At 37.9% G+C, this 23,882-nt stretch overlaps 1 protein-coding gene across 1 annotated transcript in view; it reads right to left on the bottom strand.

The window, feature by feature from the left end:
* Positions 1-155: 155 nt before the first annotated feature.
* The window catches only part of stt3b (STT3 oligosaccharyltransferase complex catalytic subunit B), a 49,683-nt gene continuing 25,956 nt past the window's right edge, over positions 156-23,882 (bottom strand). Inside the window, exons 3-16 of the mRNA XM_081389103.1 lie at positions 20,348-20,635; positions 19,500-19,565; positions 16,526-16,625; positions 11,993-12,091; positions 11,657-11,803; positions 10,081-10,129; positions 8,267-8,421; positions 6,150-6,361; positions 5,558-5,745; positions 5,295-5,466; positions 4,448-4,621; positions 2,655-2,768; positions 2,297-2,503; positions 156-1,844 (exon numbers count right to left, since the gene is read on the bottom strand). Coding sequence (XP_081245229.1) covers positions 1,764-1,844; positions 2,297-2,503; positions 2,655-2,768; positions 4,448-4,621; positions 5,295-5,466; positions 5,558-5,745; positions 6,150-6,361; positions 8,267-8,421; positions 10,081-10,129; positions 11,657-11,803; positions 11,993-12,091; positions 16,526-16,625; positions 19,500-19,565; positions 20,348-20,635 — 2,052 coding nt within the window. The 3' untranslated portion in view covers positions 156-1,763. The remainder of the gene's footprint in view (positions 1,845-2,296; positions 2,504-2,654; positions 2,769-4,447; positions 4,622-5,294; positions 5,467-5,557; positions 5,746-6,149; positions 6,362-8,266; positions 8,422-10,080; positions 10,130-11,656; positions 11,804-11,992; positions 12,092-16,525; positions 16,626-19,499; positions 19,566-20,347; positions 20,636-23,882) is intronic.

The raw sequence follows: 23,882 nt of genomic DNA, 5'->3' as shown, positions 1-23,882 counted from the left end.
TGTAGGTGACCAGCAAAAAATTAGGGAACTTATATTTAAAAAAAAAAAAAAAAAAAGCATAATAGGAGCACTTTTTTTTACTTTTAACAGAAATAGTATTTAGACTACAAACAAAATGGAAAACATTTCTTGAAAGCAGACATGAAAAAGGCAGATTCTTTCATTAATTCTTTTAATCACAAATGGCATAAACTCATTCTCACAAACAGCATCTTTGCCTTTCTCTCGCTCTTTTTAATTATTTTTTAACTTTATTTTACAATTTATGGAATAAAATTTCACTTGAAAAAGAAAACAAATACAGTTTTTGCATTTCATGATGAAAAGCTTCCTCTTCTCAACTTCAAATTCATTCTTATTAATAAATACCTTCTCCTAAGATTCAGAGCCCTCTGAGAAGAATAATATGGAGATGTTGTGGAGAAGAGGGGAAAAAACAATCATTTTCCTTCTAATTATCTTACAAAAAGAAAACAGATGAAGCAAAAGCAATACACGTAGGGTTGAAAACCAGAAAGGCAGAAAACAAAGAGGGGAAAAGTTTAAATGGCAGCCCCAAAAAATAATAAAATAAAAAACAAGAAAAAAGAAAACGCATTGGATGTTGTAGGAAGCACCCTTTCAACGTAATAATAATAAAAAAAAAAAATGGAATATTCACACTAAAAATACGCACTTCTCCACCTGCATGCTACTCAGTAGTGGATCCACATTAAGGTGAACTAAGACAAAGTGCATTCAGGCTAGTAATGCAGCATTTTAATAAACCTACAACTAATTCAATTCACTCTTTGTCCTGGCAGACAGTTGTTTAGGAAGAGGGGGAACATTTTTGATTTCTAATTGGCCCAAGAAAAACATCTGATCTTCGCAAATGTGTGTGCAGGAGATGCCAAGCCACAGCGCCCCCTCTGGACAAAACACATGAGCAATAAAGGAAATAAAAGCGGATTCTTCTTCATTTGAATTTAGAATTATTGCATAAAATCTTTCAACCAAATAGAAAAACAAACCAAAAACATTCAAAATTATGTAACAAACAAAATTATATTCAAAAATCACCACAACAGTTAAACATTACTAATAAATCGAGTCCTTTGCAGTGTCTGCCTTCGAGAAAAAAAAAGAAAAAAAGACTCGAATTCAGAGCCACAAAGAGCCCACTGCATTGTGTCACATAGAAACCGGGTTTGTCAGATAACAGTTAAAACCAAGAGAGCATTTTAGGGGCTGTCGCACTGCAGACGGCTCCATATTCCTCAGATTTTATTTTTAAATGGTTTTATAATCAAAAGATAACAATTTATTACAGGCTCTGACAAGACAAAAAAAAAAAAATCTCTTTGGTGCTCCAAGGTTCACTGAGCTTAATGAATTAATATGTGTTGGTTGTTTTAGCATTCGGTTGTATTATATTAAACTGTACCACAAAAAAAGTGCCTGCTGTTTGAGACACGGGCAGCGCTTCTCGCTTCACCAGCATATTCAAGTACAAAAGAAAAAACAAAAAAAAGAACAAGAACAAATTAAGTCCAGAGTTGTCGGATTAAAACTACGGTGCAGATCCCCATCCTCCAACCGCTCATGGAACCTCCGCATCATGGCAATCGCAGGACCAACAGCCTCCAATCAAACGTTCTCAGGTGGGCGGCGCCAGACAACATGTTTGTTCTTCTTTTTGATTGGTGGATTACTTACTAGTTGCACTTTTCCTTGTCTTTTGTTTTCCTCTTTTTTCCATTCTCAACGTTTTCATTCAATAGCTAAACAGACTTCTTGTTCAGTTTCTTGCCTTTTTTCAGAGCCAACTTGTTTTTGATGTATCCCCTCTTCCTTTTGGCTGTCTGTGGACCATGAAAAGAAACAAGTTAATTACATTTGAAATAACCGATCATAACAGGCAATTGTATAGCTATTACTATAACAATTAATTTTATTAATTACATTTATTAAGTATTATTATTTAAAAGGCTACATGGACATGGTGGTCATTCCACCAAGAGGTGGCGACAAATGAGTGTTTCAAAAAGTTTGTCATTGAATCATTCATTTAAAAGATTTATTCACAAACGCTGATTCATCCAATAACAAACAAAAAAAATCGACATTGACTCATTAAAATTATTTTAGATTTTTAAATAAACCAAAGCAATTAATATTTTGTCAGAACCTCTAATTTGCATGTCCTGAAAATGCCCCATTAAGCTCTAATTCTATCAAGTATTGAAAGCTCAAGTTACACAGTCTCACATCATGAAATAATGATGCTGTTCTAATGGAATCTAGAGGGAAGAACCTTTTTTGAGGTGTACTTCTGCTTGGCTGCGATGTTGCGGAGCTTGTGGTCCAGAGCCTGTCGGTTCTCTTGCTTCTTCACTCTGTAGATGCGCACCAGCCAGTGCTCAGAGGTAAACGCCTCCTCCAAGTGTTTCAGACGGATGTCCTTGTTGCCGATCTCTGCGTTCCGTGTCCGGTCAAATCCAGGGGGTGTGCGGAAGTCCAGCTGCGGGAGAGGCGTTTGCTGTTAGTTTTTATCTATATACACATTACTACACTATCAGAAGGGCACAATGGTGATAGCTAAAGGATCAGCCATTGTTGTTGCAACACAATTAATGTATAGACCACCTGAATTAAAAGGAAGAAGCACTCACTTGCATTTCCCCAAAGCGGTAGTAAGACATCTTGTACATCAGGCAGTTGAGCAGGGTGGGAGAGCCGGCCTTATCCACTCGAAACTCTCCCTGCGGTGTGAAGTAATCACTTTCCTACAAAAGAACAAAAAGACACCTCAAAAAACAGCAAATATCCGAAACATGTGAATTATGTATAATATACATTTCTCACTGTGGGCGACCTGAAAGCTCATCAACAGTAACTGTCTTGAAATGTATTGTAAAAGACAGTGAATGTTACATAAAGCTTTATTAATTGCTGCAGTGGCGGAGCATTAGAGGATTCATTTTAGACACAACATCTCAGAGAGAGTTTCCGTGACAGTCAAACGGCATGCTAAAGCACAGCACACCATCAGCATGATCAAATCCTGTCAGAGAAGCTCATTCGCTCTACAGCACTCCTACAAAAACACTGGGTTTTTTTTTTTTTTCAATGCCATACCATTTTCATGGCAAAAATTCAGGTAAAAAAAATGATGATAAAACACCTAAAAATATATATATTTTTTCTATTTTCAATACAAACTCTGGTCTTTTAACTGGACTGAATTAGGGTACGTTTACACAACGACAATGTACTAAAACTAGGGGTGTGACGGTTAGTATATAACCGTGAGACCGACGGTTATAGTTCAACACCGTCATTAGAACTCTATAACCGCCAAAACCGTGTTATTAAAATATTTTTTACAAACATTTTTTTTATCATAGAGAATGTTTAAATACTAATTAAAAACAATTGTTAACAGTCTGTGTTATTAGTGATCTACGTCGTTTCCAACTGTATTTGATTCTTTGCCAAGTACCCCCTGACCGACCGCCAATCATTTGAGATATAAAAGCTACGACTATGATATAGTGATGTGCCATCATTATGAGATTTATTAAACAAAGGAAAAACATTTGCAATAAGCAATAAACATTTGCAATAATAACAAATGTATCATTACCGTGATCGTGCAGTTTAGCCCTTGACTGGCCCCAAACATGTTTGATAAACGAAACATATACATATAGTGTGTGTATATATGATGTGTATTACATTTTAGCTCAAAAAACAATTGTAATAAAAGATTGGATAATAAGATGCGCAATATTTCGGGACATGGTTTTTACCTCTTAATGAAGTTTTGTTTTGTAAATCATCAGACATGATTTTTACCACTTCATTAAGTTTTGCTTTGTAGAAAGCCTTTCTTTAAAACGAATTTTGTTTTGTACAAATTGTATCTTAATTTTAATAAATGTTTCATCAACCAATTTCATGTAGCCTATTTAATAAATAAAAAGAAAACATAGTAGACAATATAATAACCGCGACATGCAGGCGCGGGCGCGCCGCGTTCACTTGCATTGCATTTCATTGTGAACTAGAGCGCATCTCATCGTAAATGAATGAAACTCAGCGTAGGCCTATGCCTCATACATTAGCATTAAATATCTTTGCTGCATCCTTTCTAGAACAGACAAGGGCTTTCTTGCGGCTCGCATCAGCAGAGCATTGCATCGTCCATAGACCGCAAAACAATCAGCGGATGGCGGGCGGGTGCGGCTTTGAAAAAAAAAAAAAAACATTGGTGCGGATGTTGTTGAGATATTAATTGTATTTGTTTAATAGGCGACCAAGTAGCTAATCAGTGTCTGCTCGTTTATTCAAACTAAGTTGTCCTATAACAGACGACCTTCGCAATGCCCATCCTTAATCTATAATGATTACAAAAATATAGCAAACTGGACACACAAAGGCCAGGATTGACATTGACACTGACCCGGATATCTTTAGGATGCTCCCCCTCAGCGATGCGCACCATCCACAGGAACTTGTTAATGTCGTCGCCCGAGTATCCAATCACTCCCCCAAAGATGATCAGAACGTAATCCACATCCAAGGACTTCATTATCTCATAGGCTGCACTCTCATTGGAGGACATGGCTTTACCGACCTGCAGAAGGAACAGAATATTGATGGCGATCTTTCAGTGTCCTCAAGATACTACTGAGACAAAGCACTGATACCATGTCAAAAGCAGTTCATTTGTTCTTGTTAAAGAAAAAGTCTACATTTATTCTTAAATGGATACTTCACTGATTAGCATTAAGTTTTGTATCAGCAGAAACCCGTTAGTATTTTCGAATGACCGTGCTTCCCTCCCTCATGTCCCCCTGAGACGAGAGATTTCTGTATTTAGTGTCTGGAAAAAAAACTCTGATGACGCAAAAATCGTCATTTAGCGTCATCGGACGCTTTTTTGGCCAGAGGCTAGAGACTACAGCCAGTAGTAGGAGCTAGTTCTGCATGTTTTCAACCCGCCCACAGAGGGTGGGATCTCACGATAAAACACCGTCTTTTCAGTTTCGAGTCAACTAGTAGCCTAGTTGTATCATTTCTTCCGATACTAGCGAAGCAAGTGCATTCTGGGAGTTGTTGTCTTTCATCCACATGAGCCAAAAATACATTTTCTGGCTTTTCTCAGTCTAGAAGGCACCAACTTCTAAAATAATTTCACATTTCTACTACATAAATTACCCAAATTTAAATACACATTCATCTTTCCCGCGGTGAAATATCCATTTAAATGATAGCAAATCAGACCCCATTGTAATGTCTGTCCTCACCAGTGCTATGTGGCTGTTATTCCACGTGTTGTTGTCCACCAGCGTGGTGCGGTTGGCCATGCCGGCTATCTGATATCCGTAGTCCCACCAGGACATGACTCGAGCGTGTTCATCTGTATTCTGCCTGAGCCAGTAATACGCTTCACGGAAATCGTCCAGAATGTTGCGTGATCTGGAGGTCATTATAAATGAATGAGGAAAAATCAATAACTCCAATATTCCTTCTTTTAAACAAGAAATAGGCCACATGAAGGTGCTCTTACCCGTCATGGTTGTACGATGCCAGCACTACACTGGGACTGGAGTAGGCGTTGCTGGTGACCCACGTGCAGTGCACCGCAAACATCATCAAGAGCATCAGCATTAACATGGTAACAATGCTTTTGATATTGGGGCCCAAACCCTCTTCTGGCCGGTCCTGCTCCGACACGTGCTTTCGGACTTTGCCGGCCTGCAAATGCACATGGACACACCAATCAGACAAAATACAGATGAGCTACAAACAAGCTACCCACCAATCACCATTCTGTTCTCAGTAACAACAAACCATTTCCTATAAACCAACTAAGTGTCTTCAACAGGGGTCTGGTGTTTAAACTCAAACTATTGTCAAAAAGTAATCACAGTTGTTATAATAATCATAATAATAATAATCATCATTATTAAATGACAATGATCATTTTTATAAATATTTAAATGCATGAACAATGACAACAATAATAATTATTATCATTATTTTATATATATTATTTAAATTAATTAATTTGGTACCATGCACGTTTTTGTAAGGCAGGCTTAAAACTGCGACACTATCCACCAAGGGGTCCTTGACCTGACCTTTGACCCTTCACTCACCTTATCATAGAGGTTCCCCTGATTCCTCTTGTCGTCCTCATCACTGCTATCCTCAGCCGGCGGGTTCTCGCGCTTCATATCATCGCCCAGGTAGTGCTCAAACACACTGGAGAAGGCGATGGCTGACAGCATGCACACCACTGGGGTGAGTGTCAGCATCAGACGCACCATCACACCAGCAAAGTACACTGCGCTGATGGCATATAGAGCCACTAGGGGGCGATGGAGAAAACATCAGTTATGCTTCCAGAAGACAATGTAGCACTGCAGTGTAGTGTTTATAGTTCTTTACTAGACAACTCCAGAGAGAAATCGAAAAACACGGAAGTGGGCCTTTGAACATGTAGCAACATGTCGCCTGTTCAAGTTCCCTTGTTTGTTCTAGTGAAAGACTTCAGTAACTCCATGACAGCCATTGAAAAATAACAAACTCTTCTGGGGACTGAGACTAATTCAATGCGTTCTGTTCCCAAGCGCCTCTACATATATAGCAGTGAGTGCACAAACAGGATACAATCACCACAACTTAATATTGTTCAGAATAAACAGCCTGCTGAGAGATATGAACTCAAGGATGTTTAGTCGCACTTCTGGAGACTCAAAATGTAGTTTTTTTTTCTTACGGAAAAAACAGTGGAATTTACCCTGATAGCATTTCATTTGATATTTTTTATTCAATATTATTTTATGAGGACTTTTATAAACGAAGGCTTAAAATGATTCCAAGGTTAGTGGGAGAAATTTTGTATTAAAAAAAAAAGTCAAAGACATCAACCAAATGACAGTCTTATAATAATATATTTGTAAAATGCTTGTGTGGATATTTTGTTAACTAATATATGTAAATAAAATATATATACATATGTATGCATGTATAAACATACATATACACACACACACGTATATACATATGCTAAAAGGTAAAAATGGAAAAGTTTTAAAATGAATTTTTGAATACTTGCCGGCTAAGAAATAATTATTACCTTTCAATATGTGTTTTCAAAACCACATCATTTTAATATCACGACATAGATGTCTGTCAAAAAAAATAACGTGCACAATACACGGTGGTAGTTTTTCCAAAAAGCAGAGGTTCAGGAAGTGCACACACTACTGGATGTTTTGACTGTCATCGCTTCCCGAGAAGAGGGAGAAAATGGCGGCCTGAGCGGCTTCAACATGCTGTCTATCAGAGACGATACCATACCTAATACATAACGCAGGTGAGGAAATTAATTTGTTCTTCACTCGCTGAAATTGAGAGATGGTCCTCACTGCAGAACACGAAATCCAGGGGGAGGAGTTTGACTCCTCCCACCTTACATATACCTAAACCTACCCATCTCCACCCCCTGATCCCTAAACCCACCCCTAAACCTACCAATCTCCACCCCTTAGATCTGGATCCAACTCCACCCCCTGGATCTCGTGTACTGCAGTGAGGTGCTACTGGAAATTGAATCAGAGTGATCAGGGAACTGAGTGAAATACTTCACACTGCATGTTAAAGAGGATAAACATTATGAGAATGAACATGGTTCAACGTGCTGGTTTTGACTTACATTTTTATGCACAAACTACACATTCTGATTCTGACGTTCCTGATTTGAATATTTTCAATATTTTGACTGATAATTTTTTTCATAATTTTGGCAATAGATGGACTGTTAAATGAGTGAGCCTGAGATGAGTCCCTGTAGTCGTCTAATTTGACTCATTTGCTGATGTAATATTATGAACTTGACAGGTTAATTTTTATAAAATGTAGTTTGATCACTATCTTTTCAGTTGTTTAAAAGATTAAGGCAATTATCAAAGTTTGAGAAGATATTAAAGTTTTGCTTTCCTTCACGTTTTTCTTTTTTTTTTTACATGATTTGTTACATTTAATTACCCCTTACAGGTTTTAACTCATGTTAAATAAATTAAATATGTATTACATAAATAAATAATTGTTACGTCAACGGTCAATCTGTCAAGACATACACTGATAAATAAAAAAGCAACAAGAAAGCCAACACGTCTGAGTTGAGAAGGTAACAGACATGCATTTTCTGTAAAGCTGCTTTGTATACAAATCAATATGAATCGAACTGAATACAGACACATCGTCTCACCAAAGACTCGCTCATCATTGATGTTCTTGATGCAGAACCAGAGGCCTGCTGGGAAGGTGCAGACCAGGATGTGCAGGTCAAAGAAGAAGGAGACCCAGGTGGTGGGCTGGTGCTCTGACACCGATGCAATGATGGGGATGTGGATCTTTGCATATCTGAAGATAACAAGCAGGGATGGCTTTGTTAACTTACAACTGTATGTAAAAATGTTGCAAATGAAACTCACATTAAACACCAAAATAGCTGTTTGGCTCCTGGTTAACATGAACTAAGCTGGCACAACCCAGGTGACGTCAGACAAGTCGTTTTAGAGGAAGAACAAAAATGAAAGATTACAAAGACAGTCACACATCATAAATTCAATTTTAAATTTCATATTGACTTTAAAACCCATCTCAGGAATGTTTCAGAAAAGAGCTCTATTGGGTTGTGTCGGTTTCGAGAGCAAAGCGTCCACAAAATCCATTTCAAAACAGCCAACTTTAGGTCAGCAAAAAGCATCTTCAACAGCAAACAAAAAGTTTCACGCTCTAAGGACTAAAGTTTGCATTATAAAAAGAAATGAAACCGAACCCAGTAAGAGAAATAATGTCAATACTTTTGGGCAAGCGAAAACCTCTCAGTTTGTGTTAAAATGGGTCTGCTTGTTGTAGAGTTGCGCTGCTGTTCTTCCTCTCAATTCTGCTGCATTACTACGCTCAATTTTGGTGACTCAGTGTTCTAGTGATCATTATCTGACGACCTGACCTTCCGTATAGGTGCTGACAGAAACGCAGATGGCTGACTGCGCACCGCGAGAGCTCGACAGGACTGTGGGTCTCCCTGCAGAGCTGCTGCATTAAGGGAGTTACACATTTATGAATTTATGATGGGCGACGTTTCACTGAGGGCAAAGAACAAAAAGCAGCCAGCAAAAAGCAAATGTTTTTTGTGGCTGCAATGTAAAAAGGTACAAACATTGCCATATCGGCAGGGGTGCCAAAATAATTGAATAAATAACCAAGATTACGATACAGGCCTATCAGCAACGACAACCTGTCCTTATTGAGCGTGTTTCAAGCAGTCTGGTCCACAGCTGTATGATCTTTTTCACTTCTGTTTGTGGTGATACACAAATTAAAGTCCTGAAAAGTTTTATGTCAAAATCAAAAATTGAGATTTATTTTATGATTTTGGGGTGAAATATGACCCAGACATTTCTTAAAGTCCCCCTGTAGTCAATAATTGTATCCCTTAAAACTCATCTTTGATCACCAAATTGACATTTAAACAACATATTTGTGATGTGGAAGAGAACAAGGCAGATTTCAAACTGATACGGTCTTTGGTTCGCTGCAGTTTTAAGGAGAAAATACTCAGCAATGGTGTTGACTGATGAATTTGCACAAGGTTTGTCTTAAAGCATATTTGAAACACCACATAGACATTAAAAACTTGATTTTCACCACAGGGGGTCTTTAAGCTTTGTGAGATTAAACTAAATTTGATTAATCCCTCCCAAAAATATTATTACAATAACAATTAGTCATAACAGCAAAGTACCACATGCTTGTGCACTAGCAGCGGGGTTTCATTGGTGGTGTGAATGAATATCAACTGAATGCAGCTATTCAGACATAATTCAAGTCAGTCTAAGAACCTACTTACAGACATAAATCACGCTACATGCTTGAGCCTGTGACAAAATCAGCTCTTTTGTTGTTAAGCCATTTAACAGGGTGTGCTAAAGAGCTATTAGCAACTCACTTGTACGACCGAGCACCAAAAAAAAAAAAAAAAAAGTGTATGCGACGTAAACTATTCAGCATTCTTACCCTGTGTCCCAGAGAGAGTAAAAACGCCCACTCCAAGGAGCAATGTACCCTGAAAAGCACAAGAACACAACAGAGTGATTAAACGATAACAGGCACACGCAAACCACCCGACCATTACTGACTCAAGAGCACTTTCAAGCAGCTTCTGAGGCACTGATGAGCTTGGACTACGTCCAGTGAACCTTAATACCACACATACAGCCAGCAACATTTTCAATTAATCTGCACCGCGAGACTGCGCTCGGTTTGAAAAGCAGTGTGGCGAGCGGAGGGAAGTGCTTAATGAGATCTCAGAGGCCTTCTGCAGACGAGGCCCTGCAGCAGAAAGATTAATGAAAGCCTCCGGTACGACGGGAATACAAGCAAATCACACTGACTTCATATATGCCGGCAGAGGTGTGGTGTTAAGAGGCTGAGGTCATGAAGTCACGCCGTACTCAGGTGAGAAAGCAGAGAATTGGATGCAATGACGTGGATGTTTTTCTTTTTCCTTCCCTCACTGAAAGCTGTTTGGTTTGGATGATTTAGACAAGGACAGAATATAAAAGAGTTTGCCATCGCAATGCCATCAAGGGTGATGTGTTGAAAAATAAAAAAAAAAAGTGTTTCATAGTCCATCAGCGTTGTGTCCTCTACTTGACAAGCAAACAGTATTGGACCTTTTTAATATTACACTGAAAAAACGGCTTTTTATGCTGCAAATCAGTCACGTAGGGCGACAATTTATTATGGTGCAATCTATTTACTGACAATCTTGCAAAATAGAGGGGCATTAAAAAAAAAATCTTCCTGTGACAGTTGTGACCTTTCAATAGAGAGTTGGGTAAGATATGTCAGTGGATAAATCTCTGCCAGACCCATCAAAAAAAGGCATAATTTTTAACATGTAACCAAATATTTATATAGGCCAAATCATAATCAGTTTACAAAATTGACAATACAACTGTTTTCGACGATGATAATAATAAGAAATATTCTTTGAGCAACAAAGCAGCATATAAGAAAGACTTCTGAATGATGTGATACTGAAGACTGGAGTAATGGCTGCTAAAAAGTTTGCATCATATATTTTTTTTTTTACATTTTAACATGTTATAATTTAAAATAACTTATCTATTATAATATATTTCCTGTATTTTCATCAAATAAATGCAGCTTTGGTGAGAATAATTTTGCGACTCGTACAACTAAGATTATAACAAATACTAACAACCCCAAACGATAGTATAAGTCGTTCACATTTCCGAATTACAAGACCATTCAAAAAAGGTTGAGTGGGTAAGGCTATCTTTTTTTTTCATGTTTGTATGTAATAGATGATTTCTTATATTTCAGGATGTTTGCTATCATCTGAAATTAGAATATTAATTTTTACCTCTCACTTCTCCTTGCCCAAAGGATGTACAGTTTACCCCACTCTCCCCTAACTGATATCCAAGCAAATGCCTATTTCAAGTCTGAATTTTTGGCAGGGAAAAAAAGTCACATTTGTGGTTGAAGTTCGGTTTGAAAGTTAGTTCAAAATTCAATTTTAAATTGTTCAAATTAAATGCAGCTGTTGTCCTTTTGCACTCACCTGTGTAAGTCAGGTAAATAACAGTAAGGAAAACCGCCCCTGCAGCCATAGAAACGCCCAGGAAGAACAGTGTCTGGAACTCCTGTCTGGTCAGTCTGTCCTTCAGATACTGCAGAAATGCGTAAGCCTGAAGTAAAGCAAATACACCTGCAAACGCAAATGACCCATTAGCCCATTTACTCTGCTCTCACACACACGGTCATGAAGTACTGCTGCTGATTGGATGTGATGTAAATGATTGCCCTCATGGCTTTATGGATTTGAGTTGAGAGTGCTTCTTTTAAATCAGTGTAAATGAGCAACAGTTAATGAAGAATGGAGGCAAACCGGTTTTACCTGCAGCAGCCATGTGTTCACTCGTCCTGATGGGCTGGAAGCCTACGAAGGGGATCTGCATGGACAGCACCAACCCCACTATATAAAAGGTGCTGTAGGCTGAAATAAAAAAAGAAACAGAGAAAGTGAGAATAGCCCTAGATGGTCATTGCATCTCAAAAAAAAAAAAAAAAAAAAAAAAAAGACAAAAGACTTTTCTTATGTGAGCACTGAGCACTTAAAAGGATGGGTCACCTAAAAATGAAAATTCTGTCAATATTGACTTGCGTTCCAACCCTGTGTGGGTCACCTAAAAATGAAAATTCTGTCAATATTGACTTGCGTTACAACCCTGTAGGACTTACTCTTTTCAGTGGAACACAAAAGGAGTAATTCTGAAGAAAATGTCCCAGTCGAAGTCTTTCATGCAATTACAACGAACAGTGATTAATGGTGAGTCAGTCAAGCTAAAAAAAAAAAAAAAAAAAACAACACACAAAAGCACCATAAAAGTAACATGAATATGGTCTATAAAACTATTTCCAAGTTTTCTGAAGACTTGAAAAAGTTATGACTTTAATCTTAAGTCTGTTCCTCAGATAAAGCCATTATATGGCTTCAGAAGACTTGGAATATAGAGCATCAGTCAGCTTTTATTGTGCTTTTGCATTCTTTTAAATACCTAATTTACCAAAACTGCAGCGACCAGCACAATTCTTCAAAATATCTTCTTTTCTGTTCCACATATATACAAGTCATGCAGGTCTAGTACAACATGAGGCAGAGTAAATGACAGTATTTTATCATTTTTGGGTAAACTATCCTCATCCCTGTGACCAATTGATTATGTTCCTCGACTGAAAGTCACTTCTGCTAAATGCATAAATGTAATGTACACTACCATTTAAAACTTCGTAAGTCAGTAAGATTTTTTTGGAAACAAATTAACATTTATTCAGCAAGGATGCATTAAACTGATCAAAAATGACTAAAAAAATATATATTAATAATGATTTATAATAATAATAATAATTCATAATATTATTTCAATTTCAAATAATGTTGTTCTTTTGACTAATTTCCACAAAAATATTAAGCAGCAACTTGTTTCATCATTGATAAAAAAAGAAACGTTTCTCGAGCAGCAAAACAGCATATTAGAATCACTGAAGGCACTGAAGACTGGAGTAATGATGCAGAAAATTCAGCTTTGATCAAAGGAATACAAATCTACTTCATTGTTTTAAAATGTAAAAAACGACATCAATTAGCAATATTTTCAATATTACCATTTTTACTGTATTTTTGATCAAATAAATGCAGCTTTGGTGAGTATTTGAACAGTAGTGTAATATTTAATTCACCATGTAAAAAAAAAAAAAAAAAGATTCACTTTGCACTCTCCTGATGCAAACGCTCCAAATCCTGCATTGAGGCTCTTAATATTGTTAGTTCCTTATGATTAATTGCCTGTGTTTTTCCCCATTTGCAAATTGCAAATTTCCCCATTTGAGTCTGCTAAGAAAATAAATGAAAAAGGTCTCTTTAAAGCACCACCAAAATTTGCCTGCTAAAAGTATGACTGCTAACTGACATGAAGCTATTTAATGCATTCATGATGGTCCCGGATTTACATTGAGTGTGTTTACATGTTCTTAACCCAATAATGCTTTATAAGCAGACTATGCGTGTGGTCATGTAAACGCGTTAAACAGTTTTCCTTTATCAATACAGTCTTGTAAATGCGGTAAATTTGCATTGCATTAACAAGAAAAGGCCACTTAGAATTTAGAGTTTAACAGACACAAAATCAACAAATAAGCTATTTTAGTGCACAATATACATATATTCCTCCATTACTTAACCAGCTGTCATTGCGTTTCCAACCTGTCCCTTCATATTATCCAAAGTGACAAATACTGCACGATAAAAACAAAACGGTGAGAAAACTGAAACGCCAGTGATGGAGAGCAGACATTCCTAGAAGAATGGCAAGCGCAACAGTCTGTCACCTGTGCGATACTTGACTGACAGCTCCGTGAAGTGGACCCCTGCCTGAGAGACAGGTGTTGACAGCCTGTCAGAAGAGAGGTCCAGGTATGAATGTGGGTACATGAGATGGCGAATCAGCTGCGCAATAGAGGAAACTGAAGCCACTTGTGACAAAAGTGACTGTATGAGCTGTCAGCCTTTGAGAAGCATCAATTAAGGGCCAAACTGGAACATGTTCACTCCAAAATAGGATGCTCTAATGAGGCAATACACACCTAGCCCTCCAGACACACAAACACTTCCTTATTCATAGACAGCTGACAGGCTGTTTTGTGAAAGAAAGAAAAAGAAAAGAAAAAAAAAAAAATCTGAAAAGGAGATAGTGAAAAGCAGCGATTAAATGGGTTGATTTAACTAGTGACAAAATATTCAGGGTCTAGAGTTAAACAGGGCTTTCTGAATATCTAGTTCTGGTTCCCTGGAAGTGGAACTGCAGACAAGAAGAGACTTTTCCCTCTTGCATTGGCACCTATAACGGGAACCCTGTGGTGACGTAATCTAGTTTGTGTTGTTTCTGTGCATAACAATAGTAGCAACACCAACGACAATAATAGAAGACACTCTTTTAGATACTTTGTTGGTTTTGTATTATTAAGATGAGACATGGATAGGCGACATGCTAATCGAAAGAGCAGGAAACACTGACAATTCAAAATCTCTTTGGATAATGTCAATACACATTCAAAACTATTCTGACATGCTGGACTACTTCTGAAGTTTCTGAAACGTGCATTACTTCCTGCAGTGGGAAAAGTAGCTAAATTCTCACCGAGCCATAGTATCTAACTAAAGTCTGGCCCACATCACAACTTATTCTGGCCAAATTAGACACCTAATTAGACAGGAAGAGACTGTCAGACAGCATGTAAAAACAAAAACCATGATTTGATGCATGTTTATCTAAGATGTAAAACAACAGTGCAATAGCATAAGCATATATATATATAGTTAGCATAGTAGTAAAGTATAGCAGATCTACTTGTCAATATCTACACTACTGTTCAAATTCAGGTCAGTATTTTTTATTTTATTTTAAGAAATACATAGGTCTACTTAAGCAAGGATGTATTAATTTGATAAAAAGTTACAGTAAAGACATTTATAAATGTTACAAAAACTGTATCATTGTTTCACAGGAATAAATTGCATTTTAAAATATAAGAAAGATTTGTCTTTTGTCCTTTTAAATGCTAATAATATTTCATAATATTACTGCCTTTCTTGTATTTTCTATCAAATAAATGCATCCTTGGTGAGCATAAGAGACTTCTTTCAAAAACATTTAAAAAAAAAAAAAATCTTACCAACCCCAAACTTTTGAACGATAATTTAGTTTGCTTATTACTGAGAGCCTCAAACAAAACTCTGAATATCTTGATTTGATGTTATTATTAACCTGAAACACCAACTTTGGAAACCCTTGAAAGTCAAGTCAATCAGCCAATCAGTTCGGACATGATTTCCAGATAGTTCTAACTATTTTTGAGGTCAAAATATACATTAAACAGTCTTTAAACTGTTAGCTAGCAAACGTCACTCTAGGAGGAGACAAGGTGAAACAGAAATGCAATAACCAGATCCCACTGGTTTTACACCATTCTCCATCCATCTCTGAACATGACTGCTGTTCTTTGTTCAAGCACTGGCCCCATAAACCGAGAGCAGTGCTACTTAATCTAATCAGTATGATCTATTAGGAGAGGTGGCAGTGATACTCATGTGGAGTCGGGCCATGGCAAATGTGTAGTGGGACCTGCGGCAAGTGCAAGAACTTTCCAGAGCGGAGACAAACTGAGCTAATACCCAGCATCCATCAGTAGCGCATTTCGCACAGGGCATCTGTGCAGAGTGTGAGAGGCTAATAAAGATTTAAACAAAATTAGCCCAGTGGCACAAGGCCTCATTCTTTTATCAAAGTGCTCACTCAGTAGCCTCACAAAAACATTGCACCTTTAATTATTCATCCACTTAAAAATTGGCATAATCTGTCAAAGACAAAAAAGGACTCTTGAAGGAAAAGAACTGGTGTCTTTTTTTTCACCTTGCAGAAGTGGCAAGCTTATTCATGCTAGCAGAGGTCCTAATTCACAGTTAGCATGTTGTTTTGTCATTTAAGACTGCGGATGTGGAGCCAAAGGTTTTTTAATGCAACATGAAGATCCAAAGGTTTTTTAATGCAACATGAAGATCCATGTATCCTCCCAACAGGATGATTGGTTGTGAAAAAAAGTAAAGTGGGCGAAAAAAAAATGTCATTAAACATCAACGTCAACTTTAAATGCAGCTGTCAATGTGAAGATAGACGAACACTTAGTGAACACGACTGCGCAAGAGTCTCTGCATTTCCAAATCAAAAAGCAAGTGGGAAAAAGCTGGTTCACGCTTCATTATTGTGCGGGAGAACAAGCACTACGCAGCGTGATTGTGTGGGCGATGAAGTGTGTACTTCATACAGGAAACAGAGACGCTCACACAAACATACACACAACACAGGTGACTCACCGATGTACAGCCTCCTGCTGAAGCGCTGCATAAGGAGCAGCACAAAAACATGGAGGGGAATCAGGTTGATGATGAAGACGTATCCTCCCCATGCAGACACCTGCAATACAAAACAAATCATGTTGTACACTTCCAAATATTGCAATATTTTACCTCACAATATAGTATCAGTTTTCACGTTAAGAATCATTTACATTTTTAGATAAGTAGCCAATACTTCAACATACTAATAATGATATTTTATGGGGTCACATTACAACAAAAAAAACATTGTTTATGGTGTATTGGGTGTTTATGTTATGTATATTAATCTTCATAAGTATATGAAGTTTAATTCACATTATGAAGAAAAAGAAAAACATGAAAAAAACTTCACAAAAAAGTTTAGTCTTTCAATGTGTACAATTTTATGTAATTTCAGTATACTTTACTCTTAAGGCCTATTTATACTTCTGCGTCGAACTCACGCCGTAGCTACGTCGTAGGCTGTGTGTAGCGCGCGTACCCTTCGGCGTACCCTGACATACACCTCTCCAAAAATGTAACAGTGCATCAACTCTACACGGACGCAAGCACTGTGATTGGTCTGCTAGGACCGCTCCCTCTGCAAGAGTAATTGCGCGTCAACGCGGACAACGACGCAGAAGTATTGCCTACAGCGTAGATGCTCCGGCATAGGTCCGACGCAGAAGTATAATGAGGCCTTTAATGACATTGACAAAAATATTACATAGTCTTTCTTAAAAACAGTTGTCGCAAAGCAAAAGCTTGAGGCTGTCAACGCTGGATGAGAGTGATTGTTGCAAATCCATTTGTTCTTCTTGTTAGAAGTAGTGTGAGTGCTAAAATGTAGGTTGGGGCATCAGTTTTCTGTCAGGGATATGTCGTGTTGCGCTGCATCCAGTGTAGACAGCATCACTGATTATAATGGGTTATATTGTCTCGTTGCGTCCAGTGTAGGCACGGTGTTAAGAGTTCAGAGTCCAAGGAAAAACTGACTAAAATGAATGAATGACATTGACAAAATATTAAATTAAATTTAAAATAAATTAAAATGACAAAATATTAAATTCAATTTAAAATAAATTAAAATGACAAAATATTAAATTAAATTTAAAATAAATTAAAATAATAAAATACAAAACTATTAAAAAGGACATTTGACAAAAGACAAAAACTGAATGTGAAAACCAGTGTTCGTCTTTTCGGCCAAAATCTAAAATCATTACAAGTTTTAGAAAATACTCGTCGAAAGCACCAAAGTCTAACCAGGTCTACACCGGGCACAACCACGGTCACATCGCAACATCTTGAGGCCGTCTACACTGGCACTACAAAGCGAGCATTGCAAATCCATGTCAGTAGCAGCCAAGCGCTTGGAGTATGTCAGAACTAGAACTCATTCTGGGATTTATTGTTTTGCGCCGCAACCAGAGTAGACGGAATCACTGATTACAATAGTTTCTATTGTCTTTTGTTACGTCGTGCCGCTCACATCTGATGTAGTCACGGTGTAATGCAAATGGAAAGAGAAACAAGCGAGTAAAAGATTACAATATCCCAGTTTTCAACAACTACAGACTAAAGGTAAAGAAACGTAATGTATCGTGACCAAGTTATTATATCATATCGTCCAGGTCCCTGCTGACTTTCACCCCTATTACACATCACATTTACAAGAAAACTCCATTAGCACACTCAGCCTTTGAAACCTCTGCACATTTCTAGGTCACTTAGAATGTCCCGCTCAAGAGAGGCTCTCTCAACTCATGCCCCCGGTAGCGCCTCTAGGCCGTGTCGGACTGTGCTGGAGCCCAAGGTCTTGATGGAGCAGATGGCTCAGATTTCACTGGTGTCATTTATGTTTATAAACACATTTGGAAAGCCAGAGATTATTGGGGGCTGGGCAGGGCTGTAGGCTTCCATTATTAATGAGTGCTGCCTTCCTCCAGGGGAAGAATCTCAAGTTTCAGAAATGGCTGATATTCATAACCGACTGGCGCATGGCCCCCACTAGGGTGGCATGATGGATGGTGGTGTTTGCTTAGTCATTTATTTTACACATCACATTAATGGGTTGAGAAAAAAAAAAAAGAAAAAAAAAAAAAAAGAGCAAGGGAGATGTGCGACCAGACCCAGAACACCCAACACTACAGATGGGAATCATAAGAATTTAATGATTCCGTTTCAGATTACGATTCCACTTAACGATTACGGTTCTTTAACATTATATTACGCAACATTATTTTATAGCAATTGCACAGATTTATGTTTCATGAACCTTACATAAAACAAAGTTTATGATTCAACTGATAACACCAAGTAAGACTTGCAGTTCAATGAGTGAATCAAATGTTAATTCCTAAATCCGCAAACTTATTTACTCAAACTAAACCAGAGTAAAATGTAACTCATTTGAGTCGTTCTGACTGATTCAGCAAAAAGAATTGTCATTTATCACTAAATTGGACTACAATTGTCACGCTATAAACTACCGTTCATAGGTTTGTGGTCAGCAAGACTTTTTTTAAAGAACTTTTATTCATCCTGTTCTCAAAGAATCCTGAAACAAATCTTACACAGCACAACTGTTTTCAACACTAATAAGAATGATAATGAATGTTTATAAAAAATGTTGAGCAACAAATCAGCATATTAGAATGATTTCTGAAGGATCATGTTACGCAGAAGACTGGGGAAATGGCTGCTGAAAATTCAGCTTTGCATCACAGGAATAAATTACATTTTAAAACATTACAATAAAAACAGTTATTTAAATTGTAATATTTAATACAGTTGTCAATAAGAGAAAAAAAAAAATCTTAGACACCAAATTTTTGAACGGTAGTGTAATTTACTATAAGCATTGGCAGGAAAAGCTGTCTGAGTATTTTACTTTGGTATTACCAAGTAATATTAACAGAAATGAAATGCAGTACACCAACTGAAGGTAAAAAGTCCAATGAAAACTCACCATGTAAAAGTAAGAGAGGCAGCAGCCAATGGCCCAAAAAACCGAGCCAGTTTTCACCGATTTCACCTGTGTGGAAAGGACACACTTAGGTTAATTCTGCTAATCCCAAACAAAGGGTCTGATATCATCACCTCAAACAAAGCCAAGATGAGGAACACTCAGAGATAAGATAGAGACCAAGGAAATTCAATGTTTAAGTCAAGCTTGAGAGCAAAGTCCTTGCAGTCTCAGCTGACAGCAAGCTCAAGAGAGAAGGGATGGGTGCCAAAAAAAACAAAAAAACAAAAAACAACCTAAAGCGCCAAAGGAGACAAAGTATGCTGCCACTGCATCCGTTCCAGCTGTCTCGTCGTTCAGCTAAAAAAAAATATGTGATGAATGTCTGTCAAGGTTAATTCATCATTTCGACTGTTGTGGGACAGCGCAAGAGTTTCTGAAATGGATATTCATTCATTTTAGAACAGTTCTCAATGGGCACCTTAAAACATTATAAACATTATAAAAGTAGTCCTTGTGATTCATGCTCTATATTCCGAGTCCTTTGAAGTCATATGACAACTTTGTTTTATGAACAGGCTAAAATTTAAAGTTATTAATTGATAATCTTCTCTGCCAGTGAGCTGTTAACTTGAGAACCGATGTAACTGTCAAAAGAATTCAACCAGAGAACTTTAACATTCAAATTCATGAACAAATGATTCAGACTGATCATGTGAACCAATTACGATTTTCAACTTATGATCATCATTCATTTCACATCATTAAACTTGATAGTTTTGAAGAAGAGGAAAAAACAAACATAGATAAAGAGAAACATACACAAATTGTTACATTTAAATCCAACTAACCCATAAGTAGTAGGTAAACTGCAAGGCAAAAATGGCAATGCCCTCGTTGTCAAATGAGCCGGCCACAGAGCGTGAAATGTAGCCGGGTACAATGGCGATGAAACACGCTGCCAGCAGGCCGGCACCCTGGTTCCACAGCTCCCGGGTCAACAGGAAGGTGGAGATGGCAGTCAGGCCACTGAAGACGGGGGCCAGGAACACACAAACGTCACGTATGTGCACAGTCACATGAAGCAGATTCAGTATGTAGTGGATCAAGCCCGCCGTCACCATCAGACCAGGATACACCTGCAAAAGACGAGATATTTGAGTTGCAATCGAACACGAAATTGCTTAAGAAGTTTGCCTGCAGCAATTCATAAATTAAATCAAGATCTGTAAGAAAGCCTGTAAACATTCCTAAATATTTGATTGGCCCTAAGACAGAGATAATGAAAAGCTTAGCCAAAGCACACCCTTAGGAGCCTTGTAATCAATCCTCTTAAAGAGATAGTTCTCCCAAAAATTCTTTTAAAAAAATGTCTAGGAGTCCATACAATTAAAGTCAATGGTCTCCAATGTTGTTTTGTACCCCATTTTCTTTCATTGTATGAATAAAAACAATTCTTCAAAATATATTTTTGTGTTCCATCGAAAGTCATACAGGTTTGGAACAACATGAGGGTGAGTAAATGACAATTTTCACTTTTGAAGCTGAATTTATCAGTCAACCTGCAGCGAGAAAGGAAATACCCTGTTCCTTTACCTCCACAATCCCACCCTCTCTTTTTTTCATCTCACAAGCGAGTCTGCAGGCTGTGCTGGGAACAGACCATCCTGCTCTGAAGGCCGTATAACGACTGCTTGAACTGTACACAACAACAGATGCTGTTCCCTGCCTCCTGTAGCCCCCCTACAGCTCCAACACCAGATCTGTCAGATGTCAAACGTTAGCCAAACTTTCTCCAGCCAGCTCATTAGGTTCAGCAGCACTGCGCTTTTCAGAGACAGGGAGTGTTAAAGGGGGTGGCCATATTTAGGGAGGAAAGATGCTGTTTTCAAGAAGAAATCATCCGAAGGCTGTCTATCCATAGGAGCTTGCACACAAACAACCTTTGGCATGCATTTAACTGCATTTTTATCATACAGAGGTTATGGGTTTAACAAGAACCATTGTCGAAATGCAGACAAAACAGAACTTGCAATTTGCAGAGCAGAACTTGACTCACAAGCAACCGTATAGAATGCAAACATTCGGCACAAGAATGCAGCAACAACGAGGACATCAAGCATTCAACTATAAATAATCAGTGTAGGAATATTTCTGGATCGTGAAGTGAAAGGCATAATATATATTTTTTCAAAATAGTCTGTTGGTGGGGTGTGAATGGCACGGCAGTAATCACTTGTTATTTTGACGCATAGATTAAAAGTCCTGTTGATTCACATGCATCGATCTTAAAATTGTTTGTGTTAAATAAGAATTGATTTAAATAGAGATAAAAGTACCACTCAGATCTGAGTATATTTTAAGGGCTTCAAACATGGCTCATAAGAAAAAGGAAAGGAAAAAGAAAAACAGTTTTACAATTAGGTTCCATTTATTATCAATACTTAAAGGGGCATTTCACCCATTTGAACATTGTTTTTAATATAAAGTGGGTCATATATGTAGTCGAAATGTAAAATAAATTTTGAATTTGGTGCCTTTGTGACCGAGGAAAGACAAAAAATAACTTCAGGACGCATTTGTATGAAAGACAACAACTCCCACAATGCACCACATTGCACAGCTCCGCAAGCCACTCCCACTAATCCAGAAAGCGCATATGAGGTATCTGCCTATAAGAGAAATCACTTTTCCGTCTACAAGGCTAGCTACCACCAGAGCTTGAAATTCATTTCACGTTCACACAAAATGTCTAGTTAGTTGGTGAACTCATTAGTGCATTACTCCTCGTTTGTATTTCTTTCGAAAAGGTGAATTATTGCATGGTACCTGGATGTTCAGTCAGAACATATGCGGTGCGAAACTAGGATAGTTCACAACACAAACGTCCGTGTCCTCGTCTGATTCAGAGAGTTCGTCCAGGAGAAATTGTCATCGTTGAAATTCTTTGCCGCAGACGGACTCTATCTCTGTGTTCGTAGCTGCATAGTGAGATCACCGGCGCCACCGGTCCGCCCTAACTCGAGCCAGTCGGGGCTCCTCGTCCGCGGCAGGCAGGTCTTCTGCCTCGGCTGCTCTTCGCTATAATGCGGCTTGTAAAGGTAGCCACAAACACCTGATTCAAGCATCAGACTTCCGAAATCCTCTTCTTCTATATCATATTGAGTACTCTCCTCCGCTATTGTCATAACTTTACATCTGTCTCCACAGCGCCTGTTAGCTTAGCTTCAAACAAGATGATATTGCTTTCAGTTTCAGAGAGTAAAGTCCCACCCACTGATCTGTAATAGGTCTGTAGCGTGAGCGGGTCCCGCCCCCTGGGAAAGATGAGGAACGAGTGTTGTAGTCTCAACAGAAATCCCCCCCTCTTACACTTCCTCCTACAATGACGCAAAATGACGATTTTTGCGTCATTGTAGGAGGAAGTGTAAGAGGTAAATAACGTATTTCTCCCGTCTCAGGGGAAAATGAGAGAGTATTGCACGACCATTCAATAGTATGACTGGGTTTCTAACAATGCAAAGCTTAATGCAAATGGGTGAAGTGTCCCTTTAACTATAGAGCTGCACGATTCTGGATAAATTGAGAATCACGATTTTTTTGGTTTCAAATAGAGATCACGGTTCTTCCATGATTCTGAACAGACAACTAAACAAAATAACATTTGATTTACTAGAGGTTCTAACAAAATGTTAATTGCTGCACTCTATTTAAAATGTTTAATGAATCTGAATGAATTTTTAAAAAATTGGTTTGAATGAATGATTCAATGACAAAAACTACTTTTTAACAGTCACTTGTTGCCACCTGGTGGCGTAACAATGTAATCAATATAATCAGTATTTGGGGGGTGGGGGTTATTTGCGACCTTCGTCTGTTATAGGACAACTTAGTTTGAATAAACGAGCAGACACTGATTAGCTACTTGATCGCCTAAATTAAAAAGATAAAATTAATATTTGTGTAGTGTTCAATGTTGTTATTGATAGAGATACGCGGATGGGGTATTATTTCATTCAAAACTCATCATCCGCACCAACGTTTTTTGACCAAATTTCAAAGCCGCACCCGCCCACCATCCGCTGATTGTTTTGCGGTCTATGGACGATGCAGTGCTCTGCTGATGCGAGCTGCAAGAAAGCCCTTGTCTGTTCTAGAAAGGATGCAGCAAAGATATTTAATGCTAATGTATGAGGCATAGGCCTACGCTGAGTTTCATTCATTTACGATGAGATGCGCTCTAGTTCACAATGCAATGCAAGTCACGGTTATTATATTTTCTGCTTATTTGCTTTTTATTTATTAAATACATGCAATTGGTTGATGAAACATTTATTAAAATTAAGATACCATTTCTACAAAACGAAAATCGCTTTAAAGAAAGGC

The sequence above is a fragment of the Scardinius erythrophthalmus genome (genome assembly GCF_964197995.2).
Source record: "Scardinius erythrophthalmus genome assembly, chromosome: 16".
NCBI lineage: Eukaryota > Metazoa > Chordata > Actinopteri > Cypriniformes > Leuciscidae > Scardinius > Scardinius erythrophthalmus.
Note: the sequence above shows the minus strand (reverse complement) of the source record. Positions and strands in the feature narration are given on the sequence as shown.